This window comes from Elephantulus edwardii, unplaced genomic scaffold (genome assembly GCF_000299155.1).
Source record: "Elephantulus edwardii isolate Elephantulus edwardi_28Jun2011 unplaced genomic scaffold, EleEdw1.0 scaffold00063, whole genome shotgun sequence".
Taxonomy (NCBI): domain Eukaryota; kingdom Metazoa; phylum Chordata; class Mammalia; order Macroscelidea; family Macroscelididae; genus Elephantulus; species Elephantulus edwardii.
The window spans coordinates 13,309,470-13,333,315 of NW_006399813.1; the positions used below are offsets into that span (position 1 = coordinate 13,309,470).

At 40.6% G+C, this 23,846-nt stretch overlaps 1 protein-coding gene across 1 annotated transcript in view; it reads left to right on the forward strand.

Moving 5' to 3' along the window:
* HHAT (hedgehog acyltransferase) overlaps window positions 1-23,846 on the forward strand; it is a 569,769-nt gene that overhangs the window by 217,413 nt on the left and 328,510 nt on the right. The window contains exon 7 of the mRNA XM_006888008.1: window positions 18,250-18,400. Coding sequence (XP_006888070.1) covers window positions 18,250-18,400 — 151 coding nt within the window. The remainder of the gene's footprint in view (window positions 1-18,249; window positions 18,401-23,846) is intronic.

Sequence of the window (23,846 nt, forward strand, 5' to 3'; positions counted from 1 at the left end):
GTCGCTATGAGTTGCAAACGACTCGACGGCACACAACAACAACAACAATGTAAAAAAAATTCACCTCTGGTGGCTGAGTGGTAAGAAACTGCTGCAATCCTGAAGGCACAGGGTTTGAATACACCAAGTGCTCTATAGGAGGATGGGCAGTCTCCTACCATGTGATTAACTGTCTCTAAAAACCCTCTGAACAATCAGCTATGGGTCATTTCTGACTTGGTGAAACATAACAACAAAGGCATGGGGGCAACAAAGTCTGATTTTTGTTAACTCTACAAGGAGTAACAATCCCTTATCAATAATACCAACAACGCAAAATGTATCCATGGAGAGCAGACATTCTCCCACACTTCCACTTTCTACTTCTAATTCTAGCATTATGTGCCCCTTCCAGGGCTCTTGCTGCTTTACTGCTAGATTTGCTAATTTTTTGCAGCGGCTTCACAGAAAAGACTCGTGATACGGGCTTTAATACGGAAGTAGCATTACAATTCATGGTGGAAGTACTCAGGGTATGATTCTCAGTCAGGGAAACCTTTTCGCAGGCATGCTTCCTTTTGCTTCTTATGGACACTTTTAGCTCTTCCAATTATGTGCCCTCTGCACTTACTAGCCTGAGGTGCTCAGCTCTTTCTCCATTGGAAGACAGACCTCGTTCATCTATGTCTTACAGTCTCTGGTATCCTGCTACCTCTGCTTCCAACCTTGCTTGCCCCTGCTGCTACCAATACTATGTTGCAGTCTCTAGCTCATTCAGGAATCTTTAGCCCAAAGGGGCAGAAAGCTTTCTGCTGCTTCTTTCTTGATGGTGCCTAGTTTCCCATTTTCTGCTCTAAGTCTGCTCTATTTAAGTCTGACTGGATGACTCAATTGACCAATCTCCTCATTGATGTTTTACCCATTTAATTTACCCATTTCCTCCCCCAAAGTGCCATTTACCTAACGTGCAGTATTAGCAAGCTGTCCAGTTCCTTTGTTGTGTACAGTCAGACTGAACCCAAGCCATAGCTGACCCTCCAGTGGGTTTTCAGAGGCAGTTAATTGCATGGGAGGAGACTATTCGTCCTTCTTTCGCATCCAGTTCCTTTGGTGGTTCACAAATACTTAGGTTGTGTTGTTTTGTTTTATGTTTTTTAAGCAAAACAGGTGAAAAAGGTTTATTAAGCTAATGATCTATATGCATAGCTAGTAAATGGTGGGCAGTGCAAAAGAATTAAATTGCAAAAGATAGAAGAGGGACAAGGCATAAAGGACCCCTGAAAAGACAGGTATGAACCCACACCTTATAGCTTGCTGCCAGCCGAATGGGAAAGTAAGAAAATGATACACAGGTGGACTCTGCTTCTGCTGAGTTCTGATTTCAGGAAACTTGGTCTTACATAGTCCAGCTCCACCTAGGGACTTGCATGATCGGCTGGAGAGGGGCTACTTCCTGGTGTAACTACTTTTTGGTTCCTGCCAGAAATACTATCACAATAGTGTAAGTGTAATAATTTCCTTTCTCTTTCCTGGGAGACTCCAGCCAGAGAGAGAGAGAGAGAGGAGAGGAGAGGAGAGGGAGAGGGAGAGGGAGAGAGGGAGAGAGGGAGAGAGGGAGAGAGGGAGAGAGGGAGAGAGGGAGAGAGGGAGAGAGGGAGAGAGGGAGAGAGGGAGAGAGAGAGAGAGAGAGAGAGAGAGAGAGAGAGAGAGAGAGAGAGAGAGAGAGAGAGAGAGAGAGAGAGAGTATGAGAGAATGAGAAAGAGAAAGAGTTAGAATGAGAATGAATATGAATGCAAGTAGCAATTCTGGCCCTTAACATTTCTCCCCTCAGAGGTATTTGGCCCTATTTCTTTAGGGATTCAAAAGATAAGATCTTTTTGGCTACCTCTTGTTCACATTTGGGCATAGACCTGCCTACTTGTTCAGGGCTGAGCCTCTTCTACTCTGTCCCTAAATATGGCTGCTCCCTGGTCAATAAATTGGGATGGGACAGACTTGTTATTTATCGTGATCATTGCTTTGTTCTGAATTTGCTGCAGCAAGTAGGTCAAACAAGAGTCACAATCAAGTTTGAGATACATGAACCAAAAGTTGATATAAGTACTATAATAATGGTCTTGCCAATCTTTTGTTTCTTCCTAGTTTATTCTAGTCATTCCATTGGCAGAGGCTTCTATTAAAAACTTGGCTTCTCCCCCCCTTTTTATCTCTCTATATTTTGTTTTTATTGCGTTGCTTACTAAGTTTGTATACATTGTGTTTCACAGTATTCTTCACATTGTGTTTCATAAAATCATTCTCATGCATTATGTTTTATAAAATTAATCACCATTGGACCTTGCCCATTATTACCCTGTCTTTTTGCCCAGATCATTCCAATTTCCTTCACCCCCTCTCGACCCACCAAACCATGCAACTCTGTTGGTTTTCCCCTACTCATTCTCAGCCCTCCCGCCTTGAGTTCCCATACATGTTTTACTAGCTATCATATTTTAACAATAATAGTCTTATGTAGTATTTGTCCTTATGAGTTAGTTCACTCAGAATAATGCTCTACAGCCTCTCCAAAGGTATGTAATATTTTTAAAATTTGTTGCTCTTGAGTGCTGCATAGTATTCCATTGTGTGAATATACTTCAATTTCTCAATCCATGTGATTGTGAATGGAAATTTAAACTGTTTTCTATGTTCTTGCGATGGTGAATAATGCTTATATGAACATTGGTGTACAAATCTCTGTTTGTGTCTCAGTTCTAATTTCCTTGGGTATATCTGTAGTAGTGAGATAGCTGTGTCATAGGGAGTTTCTATGTTCAGTTTTTTGAGGAAGTGTTAAACTGAATTCCAGAGTGGTTGCACTATTTTAGAATCGCACCAACAGTGTATGAGAGTTCCAACCTCTCCACATCCTTCCAATATTTATTACTTGCTACCTTACTAAACTTTGCCACTGATACTGGGGTGAGATGGTATCTCATTGTGGTTTTGATCTGAATCTCTTTTATTGCCAGTGATTTGGAGCATTTCTTTATGTGTCTTTTGTCTACCTGAATGTCTTCCTTTGTGAAAAGTCTTATTTGGAGATGAAAGAGACCCTGAATAAGCAAAGCACTTCTGAAAACCAAAAATTATGTGGAAGGACACTCCCTGTCCTCAAAACCTATTAAACAGTGGTAGTAACCAAAACAACATGGTACTGGTAAAATAACAGGTACATAGACAGATGGAACAGAATAAAAATCCCAGAAACTAACTCATCTATCTGTGGTCAATGAATATTCAACAAGGAATGTGGAAATGACAGCCTCTTCAACAAATGGTGCTGACAAAACTGGACTACTATCTGCAGAAAACTGAAACAGGATCCATATCTCACACCATACACAAAAATCAACTTAAGGTGGTTTAGAGAGTTGGGAATAAAGCCCAGAACCATAAAGTTCTTAAGAGACAAATTCGGACTAACTTAGAAGACCAAGCGTATGACTTAAAGAGACTGCCAAATACAGCCAGAAATGTACAATCTGGAGAAAATAAAATCTGATGAATGGGACTTTCTAAAAATTATATCTTTGTGCTCATCAAATACTTTCCCCAATAGGGTGAAAAAGAAAACCTGCCAATTGGAAACAAACATTTGGCACTAACATCTCAGACAAGGGTCTCATAACACAAATTTACAGAATACTGGATCTCCAGAAGAAAAAGACAGATAACCCAATTAGAAAATGGACAAAAGACACAGAACTTGGTTCTTTTTAATAAGGCCTGTGCGTGGACCTCTACCAATCATGAGGTGTTTACGTAGAAACAATCGGAAGTATTTATAAGGGTGCATATACCACCTTTTTAATGCTAACAACAACAAAAAAATAATCTAGGACTATGTAGTTACTCATCACTTGACGTGTGAGAGAATCAAGTGACATTTGCAGTGCTTCTAATGCCTGTCTTGTGTTCTGGCCAAATTATTTATCATGATTGACACACTCTTTGCAGGCTGCACATTATATATTACACCTTTTATTAGTCTTCCTAAGGCAGCGGTTAGTAAAGTAATTCCACATATCAATATAGACAAACCTCTCTTCTCTCAATGCCCTCCACCAGGAATTATATAGGAAAAAGTTCAGAGAACTAAGTCAATGTATTAGAATTGGCCTTCCTGGAGTCTGTGTTCCTTGTGTATATTCTAAGTGCACTCAGGCCAGGTTAAACATGCCATGGCTCCTGCAGGTATGTGTAGCTTCTCTGAGTCCCTACATAACCACCAGTATTCTGCAGATGCACAACCTGTCTACCCTTCCCAATTGCCAGTTTTGTTGGGCCGTAAATCAGGATTCCTTAAAGCCCATTTTCCCTGTTCTTTGGTCAGACCCTGGTAATCCAGGATATGTACTGACCCAGAGGAGTCCAGTCACTACTTTCACTTTTTCTTTGTAATGGCTGTCGTACATTGTCCATACTTTACACAGTTGCTGAAGGTTTAAAACAGAATAAAATCTCCAACCTCTCCTTGGATACCCAGTTACTTGGGTTTTGTCCTACAATTTCTATACAACGTTGGCAAACATATTTAGGTCTCCTTGGTATGCCACTTGTGAATTTAAGACCAATGCCAAGATAAGGGGTTGAAAACATCCTGGAATTAGTTTACTAGGTTCAGATGTCGCATTATTTGCTAGCCATGATATCCGAATCTTCATTAACTGGCCTTGGGAGAATCACTTCTGGCCTCAGGTGGAGGGATACTAGTTTCCTGAAGGGTTTCATTCAGTGGTATGGCTGACCAACTCCTGCTGTCTTTTATCCAGCTTACAGCTTCGGCTTCTCTGTGACAGGTCCAACAAGTGTTCCGTTCTTTTTCCTGAGCTATAATTCGAGAGTAATTGACAAAGAAGTTGTTAAAGCAAATGTCAGTCCTTGGAGTGCCAGTAGAATGAGTATTTTCAGATATATTCCTGACTTTGTCTTATTTTCCCCCCACTGCATGATAATATTTGTAGAGCAGACACACATCTACCAAAAATATATACATAGAATTAAATAATATATTTAGCTCTGTGTGCCTTATAAGCTCCAAGAGTACTCTTCAGTTCAGCTTATAACCAGTAGCAGCAAAGAACTTTCTAGGAAGTATGTCCTTTTGGATACAGAACAAATAGGACCAGTCAGAAGAACACAAACAGTGATGCCAAGTAGGACGCTCATTGTCTTGCCATTTGGCGTCAGGACTGCCAGGATAGGAGCATATATGGGGACGATCTCTCAAAAATAATTTCTGCTTCCTTTAATTTCCTAATAATGAGCACTCGGCCTTGTATCCCTGCTGAAGACAGACGATAATAGCTTCTCTTAGGATATCCTGCACCTGATTTTAACACTATTTACAGGTAAAATTCTTCTAGCTAGGGAAGGCTGGTCATTGGCTCAAATAGCTGGGTCTAAATCCTTTAGTTCTGGGGGTGTTTTGAGGCCTCCCAGCTTTGAGGCACCACTCTTTAAGGCTATCTAGAACATTGAGGTGAAAGAATTTAAGTGTTTACTTAAGATAACAGGTCTCTTCCCAGTGAAGGGACAGGGGATTCAGGTGTAACAGTCCATATATATACTTCTATATACTGTTTAATGGGGGATTTTGATGTCTCTTTGCAGATCTCCCCTCAATGCCTACAATAGTAAATTAGTGGGAGGAAAGAAGGCCACTGAAAGATTGTAAGACTGAATAACTCACATTAATGTCAAGGATAAAATGAATTACTGTACTGGTGACATGTTAGCGCATGCTCAGGGCTCCTCCAGGCACGTGGCTATGTTGATTTACTCTTTACAGCCTTCCTTGAGGAGCCAAGGCCTTGATGGGTTGATCTGACTGCTGTTTTGATACTAGGACACATTTGGGGCATTTCTGAGCCAGAAAAGGGATCTGCACTGAAAGCAAGTGTAAGGAGACTTCCCTTCTGCCCCTTTGCTCTCTTGTGGCCCCTGGCATTCCTTGCTTATGTGACCAGGCTTCCCCCACTGGAAACTTCAGCTTTGGAATTGGGGGGTTTTGAGCATGTCTGCTGAATGTAAAGGACTGGGGTTTTAATTTTTTGTGAGAGCAGCCCCAAGAAATTAACAAATACCTAATACCTGCATACTCCTGATGTCAAGAGGGGCCAGTCCTTGGAAAAAAGATATCATGCTTGGGAACACAGAGAATCAGTAAAGGAGAGGAAGACCCTCACTAGATGGATTGACACAGTGGCTACAAGAGGATCAGGTGAGGTTTTGAGCTGTTGTACATAGCGTTGCTATGAGTTTGTGTTGAACCAATAGCCTCTAACATCTACAACCACCACTCAGCCATATGGTAAAGTGTAACACTCACAGAGGCTGCTTGAAAAGCCTTATTGGATAATAGGCTGTAGCACTGTAGCACTACTTGATTTTTATTAGCTAATATTTGCAAAGAATAAAACCTTTGGAAAGGTTATTTGGCTTTTTAAACTTGGATTTGATACTGAGAGGATCAGGATTATTTTTGTGTATATTAATTTCTTAGGACTTATAACCCAAAGTAGCGCCAGTTTGATGACTTACCTTGTTGTTGTGAGCTTCCGTCTTTCAGGAACCAACTCGTAGCTGATGCTCCAGAGGATTTTCAGAGTCATGAGAGGAGACTGTCTATTTTTCTCCGACAGAGTCACTAATGGATTTGAACTTCATGTGTTTGGGTTGATAGTGCAATTACCTAGCCCTAGATCCCTAATGCTCCCTGGGTGACTTTTAGGAAGAGAAATTATTTCCCAATTCTGCAGGCTAGAGGACCACATCGGGTGCGAGCAGGGCTGTGTTCTCTCTGAAGTCTGCAGGGGAATATCTTTTCTTGTCTCTGAGCTTCTTGTAATCCCAGAAGTTCCTTGGACGCTGCTGCAACTTAACTCCATTATCACGTGATTGCTCTCCCTCTGTGTCTCTCCTCTTTTAGAAGGACATTGCTCAGATAGGATTGGGACCTACACTCTTGCTGCATCTTCCCTCAGAGAGACTCTATTTCCAAACAAGGTTCTATTCACAGGTGGCATGGGTTATTAACTTCATCATGTCTTTTTTGGGGGGATGGATGGGAAACAATCCATAATATGGTGTGAGAGGTAGTAAGAAAATGGAAGTAGTAGTAAAATTTTAGTTACCCATGAAAAATGGAACTGACTATAAGAAACAATTAAGCAAACCCTGGACTGGGTTAGTTGCAGACAGGATGTACATGATTTAAGCTGTTTACCTTGAAAAAGGCCAAATGTGAGGTCAGGCCCCGAGGTAAACATGGAATTCTAAGGCTCAGGAGCCCAGGAGAAACTGAGGATGTAATATAGGCCTGAGTCAAGTGGAAGGTGCAGAAACATGTCCCCTTAAATGAGACGAGGGGCTCTTGAGAGTGAAGATGGAACCAGCCCTTTGTTTGTACTGTGGGGAGTCATGTAGGCAGGGTGCAAGTGCGCACAGAATAGCTTACCAGCCAGTCAGCAAAGGTGAGCGCATCTCCCTTCAATCCTCAACCAGCTGACACAGGACATGGCTTGACTCTTCCCGTTCAGTTGATCTCCAGATTTCTGGGGGAACTCATCATTCAAAAAAAGATCTAATGTAGCAAAAGGAGGATTTTTTTACTGTAATATATTATTTCAAATTCAGCATTCACTGTCACATCATTGTGCATAAAAGATTACATAAAGAAAAGTGGGGGGAAATGAAATACACCAAAATAATGGCAGTAGCTATGTTAGTGTGGAGACAATGTAAGTGCTTCTGTCTTATCCCTACATATATTACTTCTGGACCAGAAAAATAAATAAATACATTTATAAATACACAAAAAAATAAGAGCTAGTGCAGTTTAGATCCTTGAGTTTACTCTCAGGAAGAACTTCTGACCATTATCAACACTCTTTTGATCAGTTACTCGGTACAGAACCCATGCCACTTGGAGATCCTGATGTTTGTGCAGATGGAAATTGGAAGAAGCCTTGAGAATCTTTTAATCTCCCAGACAATATAAACAAGTACAAAAATACCTAAAAGGTAACATGTAATGACACAGTGACTGTAATAATGGGCACAAGCATGTCAGAGATGATGAGGGTGACACAGGAGAGGACAGGGTTCAGGTCAACTTGACGATACTTAACAATAGAGCGGTGGGAACTACTAGAATAATAATATTAAGAAAGGGCTACTTCTTGAAATAAGATATAGATGATGTGGTGATTTTAGTTGCTATAGAGTTAATTCCGACATGGGTGTCCCTACGTGGTGGTGTTGCTGTTAAGTGCCTTTGAGTCGTAGATGACTCATAGTGACCTTATGAATGAGAGACCTGAACACTGTATAACTTTCATCCTTTCTCCAAGTTCATAGGGTTTCCCGAGGCAAGCTATTATGGAAGTGGATGCCACTTCTGCTTCCAAGCTTGTTTTAATCAGGGAGCTCCACCAAACACTGTCCACCATGGGTAACCATTATCACATTTGACACATCAGTGTCACAGTGTTTAGCATCACAGCAACCACGCATTACCTCTGTCCAGCAAATGGACAGACCAGTGCTATACAACTTAGAGAAATGTCCCCACATGTAGAAAGTAGAATTTTCCATAGAGTTTTCAAGACTGTGACATTTCAGAAACCAATTTCTAGGCCTGTCTTTTGAAGTACCATTAGTGGGTTTGAACTGCCACCTTTTGGCTAGTAGTCCAGCTCTTAGCTCTTTTTACCACCCAATAACTTCTGATATAAATGATTGTTGTTCTTAGGAACTGTTGGGTGGAGTATGACTCATAGCAACCCTATGAACAACAGACCTGAACCATGTCCTATCCTGTGCCATCCTCACAATCTCTGACACATTGAAGCTCATTGCTACAGTTATTGTGTCAGTCCACCTGGTTAAGGGTCTGCTTTTCTTTCACTGTCCCTTCACCTTCCCAAGCATGATGTCCCTCTCCAGTGAATAGCCTATCTGAACAATATGCCCAGCATATGTGAGATGAAGCTTTATCATTTTCGTTTCCAAGGAGCAAGAAGGCCACATCTTCTCCAAGATGTATCTGTTTGTTCTTTTCAGCAAGCAAAATGTGTCACCTGTATAATGCACATTGTGGATGAGTCTGATCCTGATTCCTCCTCATAGAGTTCAGCTTCGTGAATTATTTGCTCAGCATACAGGCTGAATCAGTATGAAGAAAGGATACATCCCTGATGCACAGCCTTCTTGATTTTAAATGATGCGGTGTTTGTTCCCTTGCTCCTTTTGTGGGTTTTGGTTTTTTTTTTTTTCTTCCCGGGCTCCTTTTGAACAACAGCTTCTTGATCTAGGTATAAATTTCACTGGAGCACAATTAAGTGTTGTAGGATTCCCATTCTTCTCTCTCAGTGTTAGCCAAGTAGCACCTTAAAAAAATAGTAAAGATTTGGAAAAAAAATAGTGAAGATTTGAAAGACAAAATGGAAGGAGAATCCTCTAAGCAGAGAGATTAAGTGTGAGCAAAGAAGTGAACGCTGTCATGGGGGAAATGGGGAATCCAGTGAGGACTGGAAAAGTTGGGACAAAAAAGTTAGGACCTGGCCTCACCTTCCACACCTCACCTGCACTTCCCTTCCCCATTTGAGAACTTCCCTCCCCTCATTTGAGAACTGAGGCAAAAAGGAATGTGGGAAGGGAGCCAGTTGTCAGCTGCTTTACATCAATTTATATTAGAGTCTGTACTGAGCGAGTGGGAAGGGTATGTATAGGTGTGCTGATCTAGACAGGGAAAACCTTTGCACCATCCACATTTGGAACCTTTTCTCAGTCCTCACTCCCTAGAATGCTTTGTATTTATAATTGGCCTTTTTCTGCCTTGACATTCTGCTCTGTTTTTAGTTTTGAAGAGAAAAGATTAAATTCTCTTTTAAACAGTTGAGTTTGAAGCACTTCCAGGGGAGGTGGCCTGCTGGTAGGTACAATCTACCACACATTTCAGTAACTTCAAGGCCACAGCAGACAGAGTTCATACTCTTTCCTTGTCCTCTCCCAGCTCCTTTTCTGGATCCTGGAGATGGAAGGTCCTGGCCCTTCAGGGAGCTCATTTATGTAGTAGCAGTTCTCTCCCTTAGTAGTGACTTCACAGTTTTTAGAGTTGATGGTAGTGCATGAGGACACTTTCGGGAAAACTGGTGATAGAAATCATCCTCATACTGCAAGGTAAATTATTAATTCAGTTACTGTTTGCAGAAACATTTCAAGTATCAATTATAAACGTATCCTAGCTAGATACTGCAAGAGATATGAAATACCATTCATTTTAAAGAGCTTCAGTGTTGGAAGCAAGGTAAACCTGTGCCCAGCTATATTACCGTCACAGCCCTAGAAACACGGTCTAAGAGCAGTACCCTAGAGGGTGTGGAGAGAGCCTGCAAGACACCCCCACCCCAATTCAAGTTCTGCTCAAATCGTTTCTTTTTTTAGTGAAAATCCTTTTTTTGGGGGGGAGATTGTGGATATTGTGTTGTGGGGTTTTTTTTTAAATTTTTTCACCTTAAAAAAATTATCCTGGTTTACTTACAAAGTTCATATACATTATTTTTCACACCAGATCTTTCCCATTTCCTTAACCCACCCCTCCCTGCACCCATCAAATTGTGCGACCCTATGATTACCCACTCTACCCAGCCTCACACCTCTGCTCCCCCCATTATATCCTCATACACATTTTACTAGTTATCTATTTCTTCAATAATGGTCTTACACAGTAAATGTCATTATAGGACTGAGCTAGTTTACTTAGCATAGTGGTCTCCAGGTTAGGTAGTTATTTACAAAATTATTTTTGTTTTATATTGGACTGCAGTCTCCAAAAGAGATCGAAGTTAAACATAAAGAAAACAGATTCTTAGCACTTAGCCAATTGGCAACATCATGATGGATGGAGAATATATTGAGATTGTTAAAAATTTCAACTTGCTTGGTTCCTCAATCAACACTCAAGAAGGTGAATTGCATGAGAAAATCTCATGTCAGGAAATGATGTCAATCTGGAGACTTAAGGTACAACTCAGGCCATGATCTTCCAATTACTTACTGTGCATCAGAGGCCTGGACAATGAATAAAGATGACAAAAGAAGAATTGATGCTTTTGAGTTGTAGTGCTGGAGAAGAGTATTGAACATCTCATGGACTGCCAAGAGAACTAACAAGCCTGTTCTGGAAAGGGTGAAACCAAATTGCTCCTTAGAGGCAAAGATTTTGAATCTCCATCTCACATACTTTGGGTATGTTGCCTGGAGGAACTGGTCTTTGGAGAAGGACATCATGCATGGAAGGGTGGAGGGACAGGACAGGAGAGGAAGGTTCTGGGTGATATGGATTGACACAGTGACTAGAGTAATGGGGACAGGTGTATCAGAGACAGTGAGATTGGCTTAGGAAAGGGCTACCATGCATAAGGTTGCAATGAGTCACAGGAGACTGGATGGCACATAAGAACAATAAATTGGTTTGTACACAAAATTCATATACATTGTGTTTTGTTTATATACATTCTACTTGACACATTCCTCTATTCGCATTGTGAATAGCACCTGCCACTTCAGCACTCTTCAGCTCCTTTACCTGCTTTTGTGGCATAGTCCTTTACCAATTGTGCTGCTAAACAGAATGCTGTGTATCTCCAGGGAGTTGAATTAATCAGTGGCTCCTGGGGAGAAAGATAATCACTCATTTTGCTAAGATTTATGGCCTTGGAATCCTGATTGTTGTTAGGTGCCATCGAATTGAGTGCAACTCATAGCAATCCTATGAAGAAAAGATCTAATCCTGCTCTATCCTGTGCTATCCTTACACTTTTGTTCATTGTTATCACTGTTTTAATCCACCTGGTTAAAGGTCTTCCTCTCCTTCATTGACCCTCCACCCTTCCCACTGTCATGTCCTTTTCCAAGGAATAGCTACTCCTAGCAATGTACCCAAAGTATGTGAGACAAAGCCTCATCACTCTTGCCTCCATAGAACACTCCAGCTCCACTCTCTCCAAGACCTATCAGTTTGTTCTTTTGGTCATCCATGAGATGTTCAGTATTCTTTTTCAACATCACAGCTCAAAGGTGTCAATTCTTTTTCTTTCATCTTTATTCATTGTTCAGCTTTCAGTTGCATAGCAAGTGATCAAGAAAGAGTATGGCTTGAATCAGACACACTTTAGTCCTCAAACTAATATCACGTATGGGCTGGAAGCCTCTTGTTTAAGTAACAGGACCTGTTGGGAAGGCCTTTATATTTAAAAGTTGGTTAGGTCCTGCCTAGGAGTCTCCATCTTAGAGCAGTTGGATTCTGGAGGATTTAATTGAGAGTCAGGTGTAAACTGGGCATTTTAAAATTTTGTTAAAAATCAAGTGTAAGCTGATTGGCCATTTTGATGTTGTTAACAATCAGCTATGGGCTGGAAGCCTCTGTGCAGGCCTTTATATTTAAAAGTCTTTTGTGTCCTGGTTTTAATTGTGTTGTTCTAAGTTGTATAACACTTGTCTGTCAGTTTGCTGTACTGAGATAACTTGGGGTTGCTGTGGTACTAAAAGCTGTGCCACTGGTGTGTCAAATACCGTAAGGGTTACCCACAGTGGACAGATTTTGGTTGAGCTCCCTGAGTAAGACAGATTAGAAAGCAGTATGGGCCATCTACTTTCTAAGTAACAGGCCTTTGAAAGACCTATGAAAACCACAGGAATGAAAATAGCTATAGTAGGATGGTGGTAGAGCCCAGATTAGTAGTCAGTTGAAATGAGGAAAAACAACAAACATTGTTTAATAACTGGAATGTGGTAGGTATATAGCTTGAATTTTGGAAAACTAGAAATTGTTAAAAATGAAATAGAAACCTGATAGAGAGTTGCTATTAGTTGTAACTGACTCAGTGTGAATGAGTGAGTCTCCTTTTCCAAGGGACTTTTGGTGGCACAGTGCTCAATAGTTCATTCACTGAGACAGTTCATTTCCATAAACATGTATAGCCTTTCATAAGGACAGGAACAGCTTCTTTATTCCTCATTGTATTGCTCAGCAGCAACAAGGGAACTATGAGTGGTTATGTAGTATCCCATGGACTGCTGAAGGAACAAACAAGTATGATGTGGAGACAGCACAACCAGGGTATCCCTTAGAGGTAAGGATGATGAAGCTTCAACTCATATATATTTGGACACATTATCATCAGTCCTTGGAAAAAGATATTATGTTTAGAAAGATGGAGAATCAGTGAAAGAGAAGAAGACGCTCAACAAGATGGATTAGGCACAGGATAGGGCGAGGATCCGATTCTTTGTTCATTTGTATTATCGGGTCCCTATGGGTTGGAACCAACTCAAAGACACTGGGTTTAGGTTTTGGTTTTCAGGTACTGGCTCTACAGTTTTCTATTTCCATTACACTTTTAATGCTCTTTCTTTCAGTGGGCTATTGCTGAGTAATATATCACCCCAGAATTTACTAGCATAACACAACAATTTCTTTTCCCTCACTGTTGCTTGATTGGACTTGGGTGGGAGGTTTTTGCCAGTGGTTGCAGACTAACATTGACAAGGACGACGGGAATCATCAAAGACTTGACAGGGTTTCCAGGGTGGCTCCCCACGTAGCTGGTGTTTTGATGGTTGTTGCTGTGAGCTCAATTTGGCTTGTCCATGAGGTTACCTTAATGCAATTCCTCCATGTGGCTCAGGCTTCTATTACCATATAGCAACTGCATTCCAAGAGGAAGCGATACCACAGTGAATCGTCAACTGGTAGGAATTTAAAGACTCAGGATAAGTGCAGGATCCTTTGCTCTGTTTTTTGGTCAAAGTGGTCCCCGTGCCCACCTACATTTTCTTCCGTAGAGAGAGGGGCAAGGCCATATTATAGAAGGCATATGGGTTGGAAGATTTTATTACAGCCATACTTTGAAAATATATTCTGCTATATATTCTTTCTGACTAGATTTCTTGGTTGCAATTGTGAATAAGAGCTTGAGCAATAAAAGGATTTTTTGGTGGGCATTTTGAGCTCACTGAAATGTCATTCAGCAAATAGGCCTGAGAATTTGCTGAAAGAGCACAGCCTTTAAAGCTCAATGGAGCAGTTTTACTGTGTATGTGGGGTTGCTGTGAGTTATTAATCCTCTTTCTTGCAACTAACAGCACCAACATACATCCTTATGTAGTATTGTTCTATTACTGTGTTCTGTTAAGTCAGAACTGACCGAAAGCTGACCCTCCAGTGGGTTTTCAGAGGCAGTTAATTGCACAGAAGGAGATTGCCCATCCTTCTCCCACAGAGCAGCTGGGGGTCTAACCCTGTGCCCTTGAATTGCAGTGCAGCATCTCACCAGTAGGCCACCAGAGCTCTCCTAATGTAGCATTAATGGAGACGTTATTCTTTTTAGAAAAACCCTAGTGGTGTAGGACTTCTCTAAAAGGACTTTAGTGGCCTTGTAGTATGCAAGTAAGCAGCTGCTCTGCAATCCCAAAGGCATGTCATTTGAATCCACCTGCTTCTCCACAGGAGAAGGATTGGCAATCTCTCGTATGATTTACTGCTTTTAAAAACTGCTGGTGGATCCTCTATGGGCCTTTTCCAACTGGGCAGCGTACAACAACAAGAACAAGTGCTTTAATAGTTAAGAGCTCTATTGCTAACCAAAAAGTTAGTAGTTTGAACTCTACAGAAGAAAGATGTGGCATAGTATTTGTATTTTTTTACTAAACTATTGAACTCCTCTACTAGAATGCAAACTGCCTTAAAAGAGATGTATCCCTTAATGTGTATGAAGCTCCCACAAGAGAATTACGCACATCATAATATGAAATGAATATTTTTAACTGTTGAATGAAAAGTGTTTAAGCTTCTATGTTCTGGTAATTGCCTGCTACTGGTGAACATTGAATCCTACTCCTAGTTTACATTCTTTTCTATTTCTTCTAATAAACTGTATGTGTCTTTATAGACTGTGTCCCTAAGAACTATATTCCTAAGCCCCCAAGCTCATTCCCACAAAGTCTTTGATAATAGGTAAGAAATTTTCATAATTACCTCTTGTATGACCCTAGTCTTTGGGAATACTTGCTATGCGTCAAGAAGCTGGACAGCGAATAGGAATGATAGAAAGAGAATTGATGCCTTTGGGCTGTGGTGCTGGAGGAGAGTGTTGAATGGACTTCTAGGATAACAAAGAGGTTCTTCCTGGAGAGGGTGAGACCAGCTGCTCCTTGGAGTCAAGGATTCTGAAGCTTTGACTGACATACTTTGGGCATGTTGCAAGGATGAACTAGTCCTTGGAGAGGGACATCATGCTTGGAGGGGCGGAGGGACAGCACAAGAGAGGAGGACCCTCAATGAGATGGACTGATTCAGTGACTGGGGTATGAGGGTAGGTGTGTCAGAGTCAATAAGGTTGGCTCAAGATAGAGCAGGGTTCAGGGCTTTCATACTTAGGTTCACTTTGAGTCACAAGCAACTCGACGACACATAACAATAAGAGTGACCAACAATCAACTCCACATTTCCCCTTGGAGGCTAGGATTTTGAAGCTCTGTCTCTTATACTTTGGGCATATGGACAGGAAGGACTGATATTTGGAGAAGGACATCGTGCTCAGAAGGGTGGAGGGACAGCACAGGATAGGAAGACACCGATGAGATGCCTGATTCATCAATTGGGGCAATGGGGTTGGTATGTTATAGTCAATGAGACTGGCTCAGGATGGGGCAGGCTTCGGGGATGTTGTACATAGGATCACTATGAGTCACAGACAACTCGATGACACATAACAACATGACCAACTGTATTCATATAGTATTCACAGTACATGTAAATATATAAGGTAGAAATTCTATCAAACTTTAATTATTGCAGGATGATGTTTGTAATAGTATTTACAAATGCTGCCTTTAATAAAGTGCAACTCGTGTTTATTGAGAAAACATTTTATATATAAGATCAATAAAATGTCAATAAAGTTAATAAAATGATCATTTCTTATACATTTGATCATAACAAAATGTAGTCCGATTTATATCTGTAAAAAAAGTTTTCAACTCCAGCAAAATTATTTCTATTCTTATATTGCTCCAAAGCATATTGTATGCCTAATTAGAAAATATAACAAAATCCTTTGGGCTAAGCCTGAAACCTTTGACTAAATCTTATAAGATTCAGGCTAATCTTTAAGTAAAAAGAAAAGATAAGCCAGGCATGTTTTACAAGAACAAAGAAAATAACACAGTAATATAGTTAAACCTGCAGGTATATTTTTCTTTTAAAAAAGAGAGAGCAAGAATTGAAATTATATTATAATTGTGATTATAATGTTTTGCATACTATCTTGTGTTATTATTTTCTGCCAATTTTTGAACCAGCTTTTAACATTTAAAGTTCAAATCATCAATTTTTTTTTATCTTAATCTATGAGAAATATGGAGAGGCAGGTGAACAGAGCATTTGTTGCATATAAATAAATAAATGTCTGATTTATTTTATTTTTTTATCTTTGCAGTAGACAAAAATTCCCAATTATCTTATTTTCAATTCCGATTAGCCTTAAAATTAAATTAAGCATTGACTAAATTAATCAGTCTTTCCTTTGGCCAAATTGTAGATGAAAGTACTAACAGATAGTGAAGATGAAGTAAAAAATGGTGACTCATAAAAATGTTGTAATTCACATGACTTGGATATGACCACTGTACAAATATCAACAACTCTCAAACTCATTACCGTTGAGTTGAAACTGACTCATAGTTGACCCTCCATTAGGTTTTTGGGACAGCATCAATCACACGGGGAGAGATTGCCCATCTTTCTCCTGTGGAGTTTCTGGTGGATTCAAACCACTAAAAGTGACACCTTTGGGTTAGCAAGTATGCCACCAGGGCTACCTTGTACAAGCATGTTGTTGTGTACCTAGAGTTACCAAGCCATGTTTGACCCTCCAGTGGGTTTTCAGTGGCAGTTAATTGCACAGGAGCAGATTGCCAGTCCTTCTCTTGCAGAGCATCAGGTGGCTTTGAACTACATGGCTTTGAGATTGCAATGCAGCTTCCTGCCACTAGGTCACCAGAGCTCCCACATAACCGTAGATAAAGAACTTACTTAAGATTTGAAGTAACTCATTCTTCATTATCTTGTATCTTATTAACAGGGAATAGAAGTCTCTGATGCTTCATAGACAGAGAACTGAGACAGCATAGGCAGTGCACAGTCTTCTGTAGACTTTGTGGTCTTCAACTCCTCTGGAAGCATTGTGTTTTAAAAATCAGTTATCTTTACTTTGGTTTTTAGGTTCTCTAACTCTAGGAATATTTTGACTATAGCTTAGTGGCTCATTTTTTATTATTTTGGACTTTCTTCTTCATTGCCATCTCAACCAGAGTAATAAATTTTCTCACCATACGGTCATATACTCTTCCTACTTCTATTTAGTAAGATGATATTGCCAGCATATATATCTTATCTGTTTAGCTATGTTGTATTTACACACACACACACAAACACAATTATATACTTGCTCCTCATTTACAGACGTGGTGAGATTCCAGAGACTAGGTCATTATGTGAAACTAGCATTATGTGAAAGTTGGTGGGTACAACTTATTTTTGCCTTTTGTTGTGGTCTTTTCATTGTGAGCTTTGTCTGGCTGCCCTGCCTTACCCATTGGCTGCTACCAGGTCTGCTGCAGATGCAGCCAGCAGCTATCCTGATTCACAGAGCCCTGTCGACCTAGAGCCTGGACCCTGCATTGCCTTCTGCAGTGCCATGAGCCCTAACAGGACAGAGGTGGGGCTCAGAGGGCCACTGACCTTGGGAAGAAAGGTGACTTCATCTCGATGCTGCTCCCTCACACTGCACAGGGGCCTCACATAGGATTTTGAAAGAATTTGGGAAAGATTTTCACTTCTACTAGTGTTTCCTTAAATGCATTTTATACAGATGTCCTTAATACATTAAAATATATGCATGTACATTTTTAAGCATGCTCATTCTTTATATAATTAAAAGAATCGTTGCTATGAGGTCTGTGGCCTGTCAACATTAGTAAAGGAGATTGCAGTTTTTGTTAATTCAAACATTTCATTGCTCACAACCAGTGTGAGGTGTCTTTTTATGTCTGAGGTGAGAGGAGGAAGGAGAGAAGGGGAGGAAGTAGGAGCAGGTGGTACGGGTGCTGGAATGTTGCTCCTCTTGTCCCTGTGCCTGACAAGCCCCTTTGTCTTACAGGAGGACTGGCCTTGGCTCAAGTGCTCTTTTTCTACGTGAAGTACTTGGTGCTCTTTGGCATCCCCGCTCTGCTCATGCACTTGGATGGACTCAAACCGCCTCCTCTGCCGCGCTGTGTGAGCACCATGTTCAGCTTCACCGGCATGTGGAGGTCAGTGACTACTTGCCCCTCTAAGGGCCTTTGTGAGTGTTTAGTGGCAGGAACTATAGATTAACTGATTTAAGAGAGCCTGACTAAGGCCATTTCTCTGACTTTTCTTCTCTCAAGTCTGGTTTCTTCATCTTACTAGGAAGGTCACAGTCTGGCCTCTGGGCCTCTTAATAATATCATCTGGCTGTGAAGATGTGTGAGATAGTAGTCTCCTAACAAGAATATGTGTATTCAAGTGCACAGAAGGTATGTGTGAATGGTTACTTAGAAACTTGAGATATCTACCATATTTTGATTCTGTAGTCCCTTTATTTTTCTTAGACATGATGTATATGTGTATATGTGGGACTATCGAATTATTTTTAAGGACCAGAGAGAATGACACAGGTCATGGTTTTCATTTTCCTGCTCTGACATTTTACCAAACATTTTTGTTGTAGTTTTTCTCTCTCTTAAGTGGAAATGATAGTAATACTACCACCACCAATTTCAGAGTTGTTTTGAAGATTGAGTGTATAAAACACCTGGCACACAGTAGGTGTTTACAAATGTTAGTTTTTACTATTATATTTTTCATGCACTTAGTGTACCTGGATAGATAGGGGATACTTCAGAGTTTTCCTCCTGTTTTTTATTTTGTCTTGTAAGTGTATGGTTGACCCAGAGTCTTACTTCAAATGAGCCCTCCGCACCCCCTGCCATTTCTTCTAGCTGTTTTTCCAAACAGATTTACTGGCTGTCATGGTGCTTTTCTCATCACTTCCAGTTTTTAACAAATGACACGATTGCTTTGAAATTGCAAACCTATTGTAAGAACCTCAGGGTAAGCACTTCTACAGCTCCAAGGCTAGAGTCTACTCAAATTTTGTGGGTCAGGTGCTCCATGTACTTCTCCTTAGCACTGACCCTGCTCCAAATTGCCGTATTGGGCCCACTTTGGGCTTATTCAATAATAGGTTTCATCTCTGTGGGCAGAAGAGGTGCCCTGGTGAAGCAGCAGTTAAAGATTTTGTCTGTGAGCCAAGAAGTCTTTGAACTTACCAGCTGCTCCATGAAAGAAAGATGAGGCTGTCACATCTATAAAGATGGATAGATTTATGAACACAGAAATTCCATATGGCCCGGCTATTCCACTGCTTGGAATATACCCTGAGAAAATGAGAACTGAGGCACAAATGGAGACTTATACACCAGTGTTCATAGCAACATATTTAAGATGCTCTTGGCCCAAGTCACAGTCTTTTGCATCATCTGATGTATATGTGAGATCTGGGTGATGGAAAAAGAAGACAGAAAAGGAATTGATGTGTTTGAGTTGTGGTACTGTTGACGGGTTATGAGTATGTCAGGGACAGCCAGAAGAACAGTAAATCCTACAACCAAAATGTTCCTCAGAAGGGAGGATGGCACATGTCTTCTTACTTACTTTGGACATGCTATCAGAAAAAAAACAAAACAGAACAAAAACCCCAAATTACTAGAAAAAGACCTCATGTTTGATAAAGTAAAGGGGCAGCAATAAGAATGGAAATCTTTCAAAAAATGACATGACAAGCTAGCAACCGCACTAGGTGCAGACATGTTAAGGATTAGACATGCACAAGAACCAAGCAGTGCTTTCTTTGTTCTGTTATACGTTTCTTGTTGTTGTTATTAGGTGTCGTCAAGTCAAGTATAACTCATAGCGACCCTGTGAACAACAGATCTGAACTCTGCCCTATCCTGTCCCCTCCTCACAATCTCTGACAGACTTGAGCCCATTGCTGCAAACACTGTGTCAATCCACCTGGCTGAGGGGCTTCCTCTCTTTGACCAACCTTCCACCTTGCCAAGCATAATGTCCCTGTCCAAGGAATACGTCACCATAATTCAGAGCTGACTTGATGAAAGTAACAACCACAACCACAATAACAACATATTTTGCTATTAAATAGGTAGGGATAACACTCAACATCCTGGTTTTTCTTATTACAAATGCTGAATTTTAAATATTAAATTTTAATTAAGTATTATTTGAATTCACTTTGCTAAAGATTCAATTTCTTCTTGAACTTAAAATTCAGTATTGTTGTTGTTGTTGTTAGGTGCCATCAAGTCAAGTACAACACATAACAACAGATGGACAGCAGACTAAGAACAACAGAACTGAACCCTGTCCTATCCTATCCCATCCTTATACTTTCTGACACACAAGAACCCATTGCAGCAGTCACCGTGTCAGTCCACCTGGTTGAGCATCTTCCTCTCCTTTGCCCCACCCCCCCTGCCTTTCTGAGCATTTGTGTTCTTCTCCAAAGACTAGCCCTTCCTAACAACATGCTCAAAGTATGTGAGGTGAAGCTTTATCATCTTCGCCTCTAAGGAGCACTCTGGCTTGCACCTTCTCCAAGACATATTTGTTTGTTCTTTTGGCAGACCATGGGAAGAATGGGAATTTCAGAGCACGTAATTGTGCTTCTGTGACCTAGACTAGGAGGCTATTGTGTGAAAAGAGCAAGGAAACACTGTTGTTGTTGTTGTTGTTTGGTGCCCTCGAGTCGTAGACGACTCATAGCGACCCTATGAACGAACGGCCTGAGCACTGTTCGTACATAGAGTTTCCAGAGGCAAGCTGTTTCGGAAGTGGATGCCACTCCTGCTTCCAGGCTTGATTTAGTCGGGAAGCTCCAGCCAACACTGTCTACCATGGGTACCCATTACCACGATTGGCACATCACTGTCACAGTCTTCAGCGTCATAGCAAGCATGAGTCACCTCTGTATAGCAACGCACAGACCAGTGCTATACCACCTAGAAGAATGTTTGACAGGAAAACAATTTGAACCTAGCCGAGGGCCCCAGGTGAAAATCACTCACCTTCGGCTTGGTAGCATAACTTCCTTTCCACAGGTCAACGTAGCTCTCTCTTTGTCATCATCATTGTTATTGTTGTTTGGTGCCGTCAAGTTGTAGATGACTCATAGCAACCCTATGAACGAACAGCCTGAGCACTGTTCATACATAGAGTTAAGGAAACACTACATGGTTTAAAATTAAGAAGGGAGTGTGTCAGGGTTGTATACTCTCTCCACACCTATTCAATCTATATGCTGAGCTAATTATTTGAGAAGCTGGACTCTATGAAGAGGCATGTAGCATCAAGTTTGGAGGAAGACTCATCAATAACCTGCATTATACAGGTGATAAAACCTTGCTTGCTGCAAATGAGGACTTGAAACTCTTGTTGCAGAAGATAATACAGCCTCATTATGGATTGCATTGCAACATCAAGATTTTCATCTCAACCAAGATTTTTACCACTGAACCGATAGGTAACATCATGATAGATGGGGAAAAGATTAAAATTGTCAATGACTTTATCTTACTTGGATCCACAATTAACCCCTTTGGTGCCAGCACTCAGGAATCTGGAGATGCATTGCACTGGGAACGTCTGAAGTTAGGAACCTCTCCAAATTATCGAGTAATGATGTCATTGTGAGGACTGATATGCATTTGATTCAGGCTATGGTCTTTCCTATCACTTATTGTGCATTTGAGAGCTGGGCAATGAATAAGGATGACAGAAGAAGAATTGATGCCTTTGAGGTGTGGTGTTGGAGAAGAGTATGAATATCCCATGTACTGCCAAAAAAAATTCAGAATGATTATGAAAAAGAATATCAAGTGTTTCTTTATGTTTACTTTGTTATATTGAATATCATAGATAACCTTTTCTTGGAAAGGATGAGAAGTGCCAGCAAAGAGAGGTTCTACCCAAACTGAGACTGAAGAGTAGTTGTTTAAAAAGCAAGTTTGATTAGAAGGCTGTTGATTTTTGGTATATTCATAAAAGCCATTTCTTGACTGAATGGGTTGGGCCTCAGTATAGTCTGGGGAGGTGTTGGGAATGCCCCATGAGCATGGAAGAACTCTCTCTGCCTACCCTGGCTGAACACTTGCAATAAAGGATGTCTTGTGAAGTGTCTTCTACTAGGCTTCTCCGGTGTAATAAAAATCCATGACTCTTGGACAGGCCTTGTGGCTCCAGGCTCCTGACTCCTTGCCCGTGATTACCACCTCACTTATTGTTACAAGAGGCAGGTTAGACAGCTGACAGCATTTGATGCTTAGAATGGCTGTCTTCTTGTTCTTTAGTTATTTATTTGTCCAAGACTCTTAGTTGTATATATGCCACAGAAGTGAAGACAGTAGGTCTGTCAAGACTGTTATAATCTTCTTAATGAGAACTAGACTATCTCTTCCCTTTCAGTTACAGTTTAAAAACAAACATGGGAAAGATATTAATCATGAACACTTAATCTGAGGAAGAAGCTCTGAGGTGATCCCTTGGAGAGAGTTACTTGACAAGGGCATGTGACAAAGTGACAAATATAATCTTACCTTGGAGTCACCCAAACTTTTAGCCTGGCTGCCTTTAGCATACACAAAGGTTAGCTTTACTCTTTGCATTTATATCTCTTTGAGACTTCTTAGAAGAGTTTTCCATTTTCCAGATGATTTAGAAATAGATGAGTCCTCATTCTTTGTAGACAATGGCCATTCCATATAAAGTAGTTGAATTTAGTAAGGAGTATTATACTGTGCAGAAGGTAAGGCTCATAAGATGCAATTTCCCAAAACAACTATGAGATATCCTCTCACCCCAGTAAGAATAACAAAATTTGACAGAATAGCAAACAACAAATGCTGAGAGGTTGTGGAGAAAATGGAACCCTTATTCACTGTTAATGGGAATAGAAAATGGTGCAGCCACTATGGAAGGCAGTATGGTGCTTTCTCAAAAAGGTGCAAATAGAAATACCATTTGACCCAGCAATTAAACTACTGGGAATATACCCCAAAGAGACATTAACTGACATCCAAGCAGATATATGCCTATCCATGCTTATTGTGGCTTTGTTCACAATAGCAAAGACTTGGAAACAGCTTAAGTGCCCATCAGTCATCAAATGGATAGAGAAGCTGTGATATATTCACACAATGGAATACTACTCTGCATTGAAAACCAAGAAACTCCTGCAATATTATTCAAAATGGATGACCCTAGAGGACATTATGCTGAGTGAAATATCTCAGTTGCAAAAGGACAAATACTACATAACACCACTGTTGTAAAATGGGACTGACATCGGGGTTGGGGAGGAGACTGAGAAAGAGGGAATAAATTATGTATACTGTATTGAAACAGATGGGAGAGAGAACTGCTTAAAAGGGATATGTGATTAGGTATTACTGTCATGACAGGAGTCCAGAACGAAGGCTGCATAATAGAGTGACCTGGGAGGAGGGACTGGATAACAAGGAAATACTTTTTCTTCTATTTTTCAAAGAGAAGAATGAACTAGAGGGGAGGGATGAGCAGGGAAAAAATATAATGATGAATGAAAGGAAATCCAAAATCTCTGTAAATTTTCATTAAAATTAATAATAATAATAATAATAA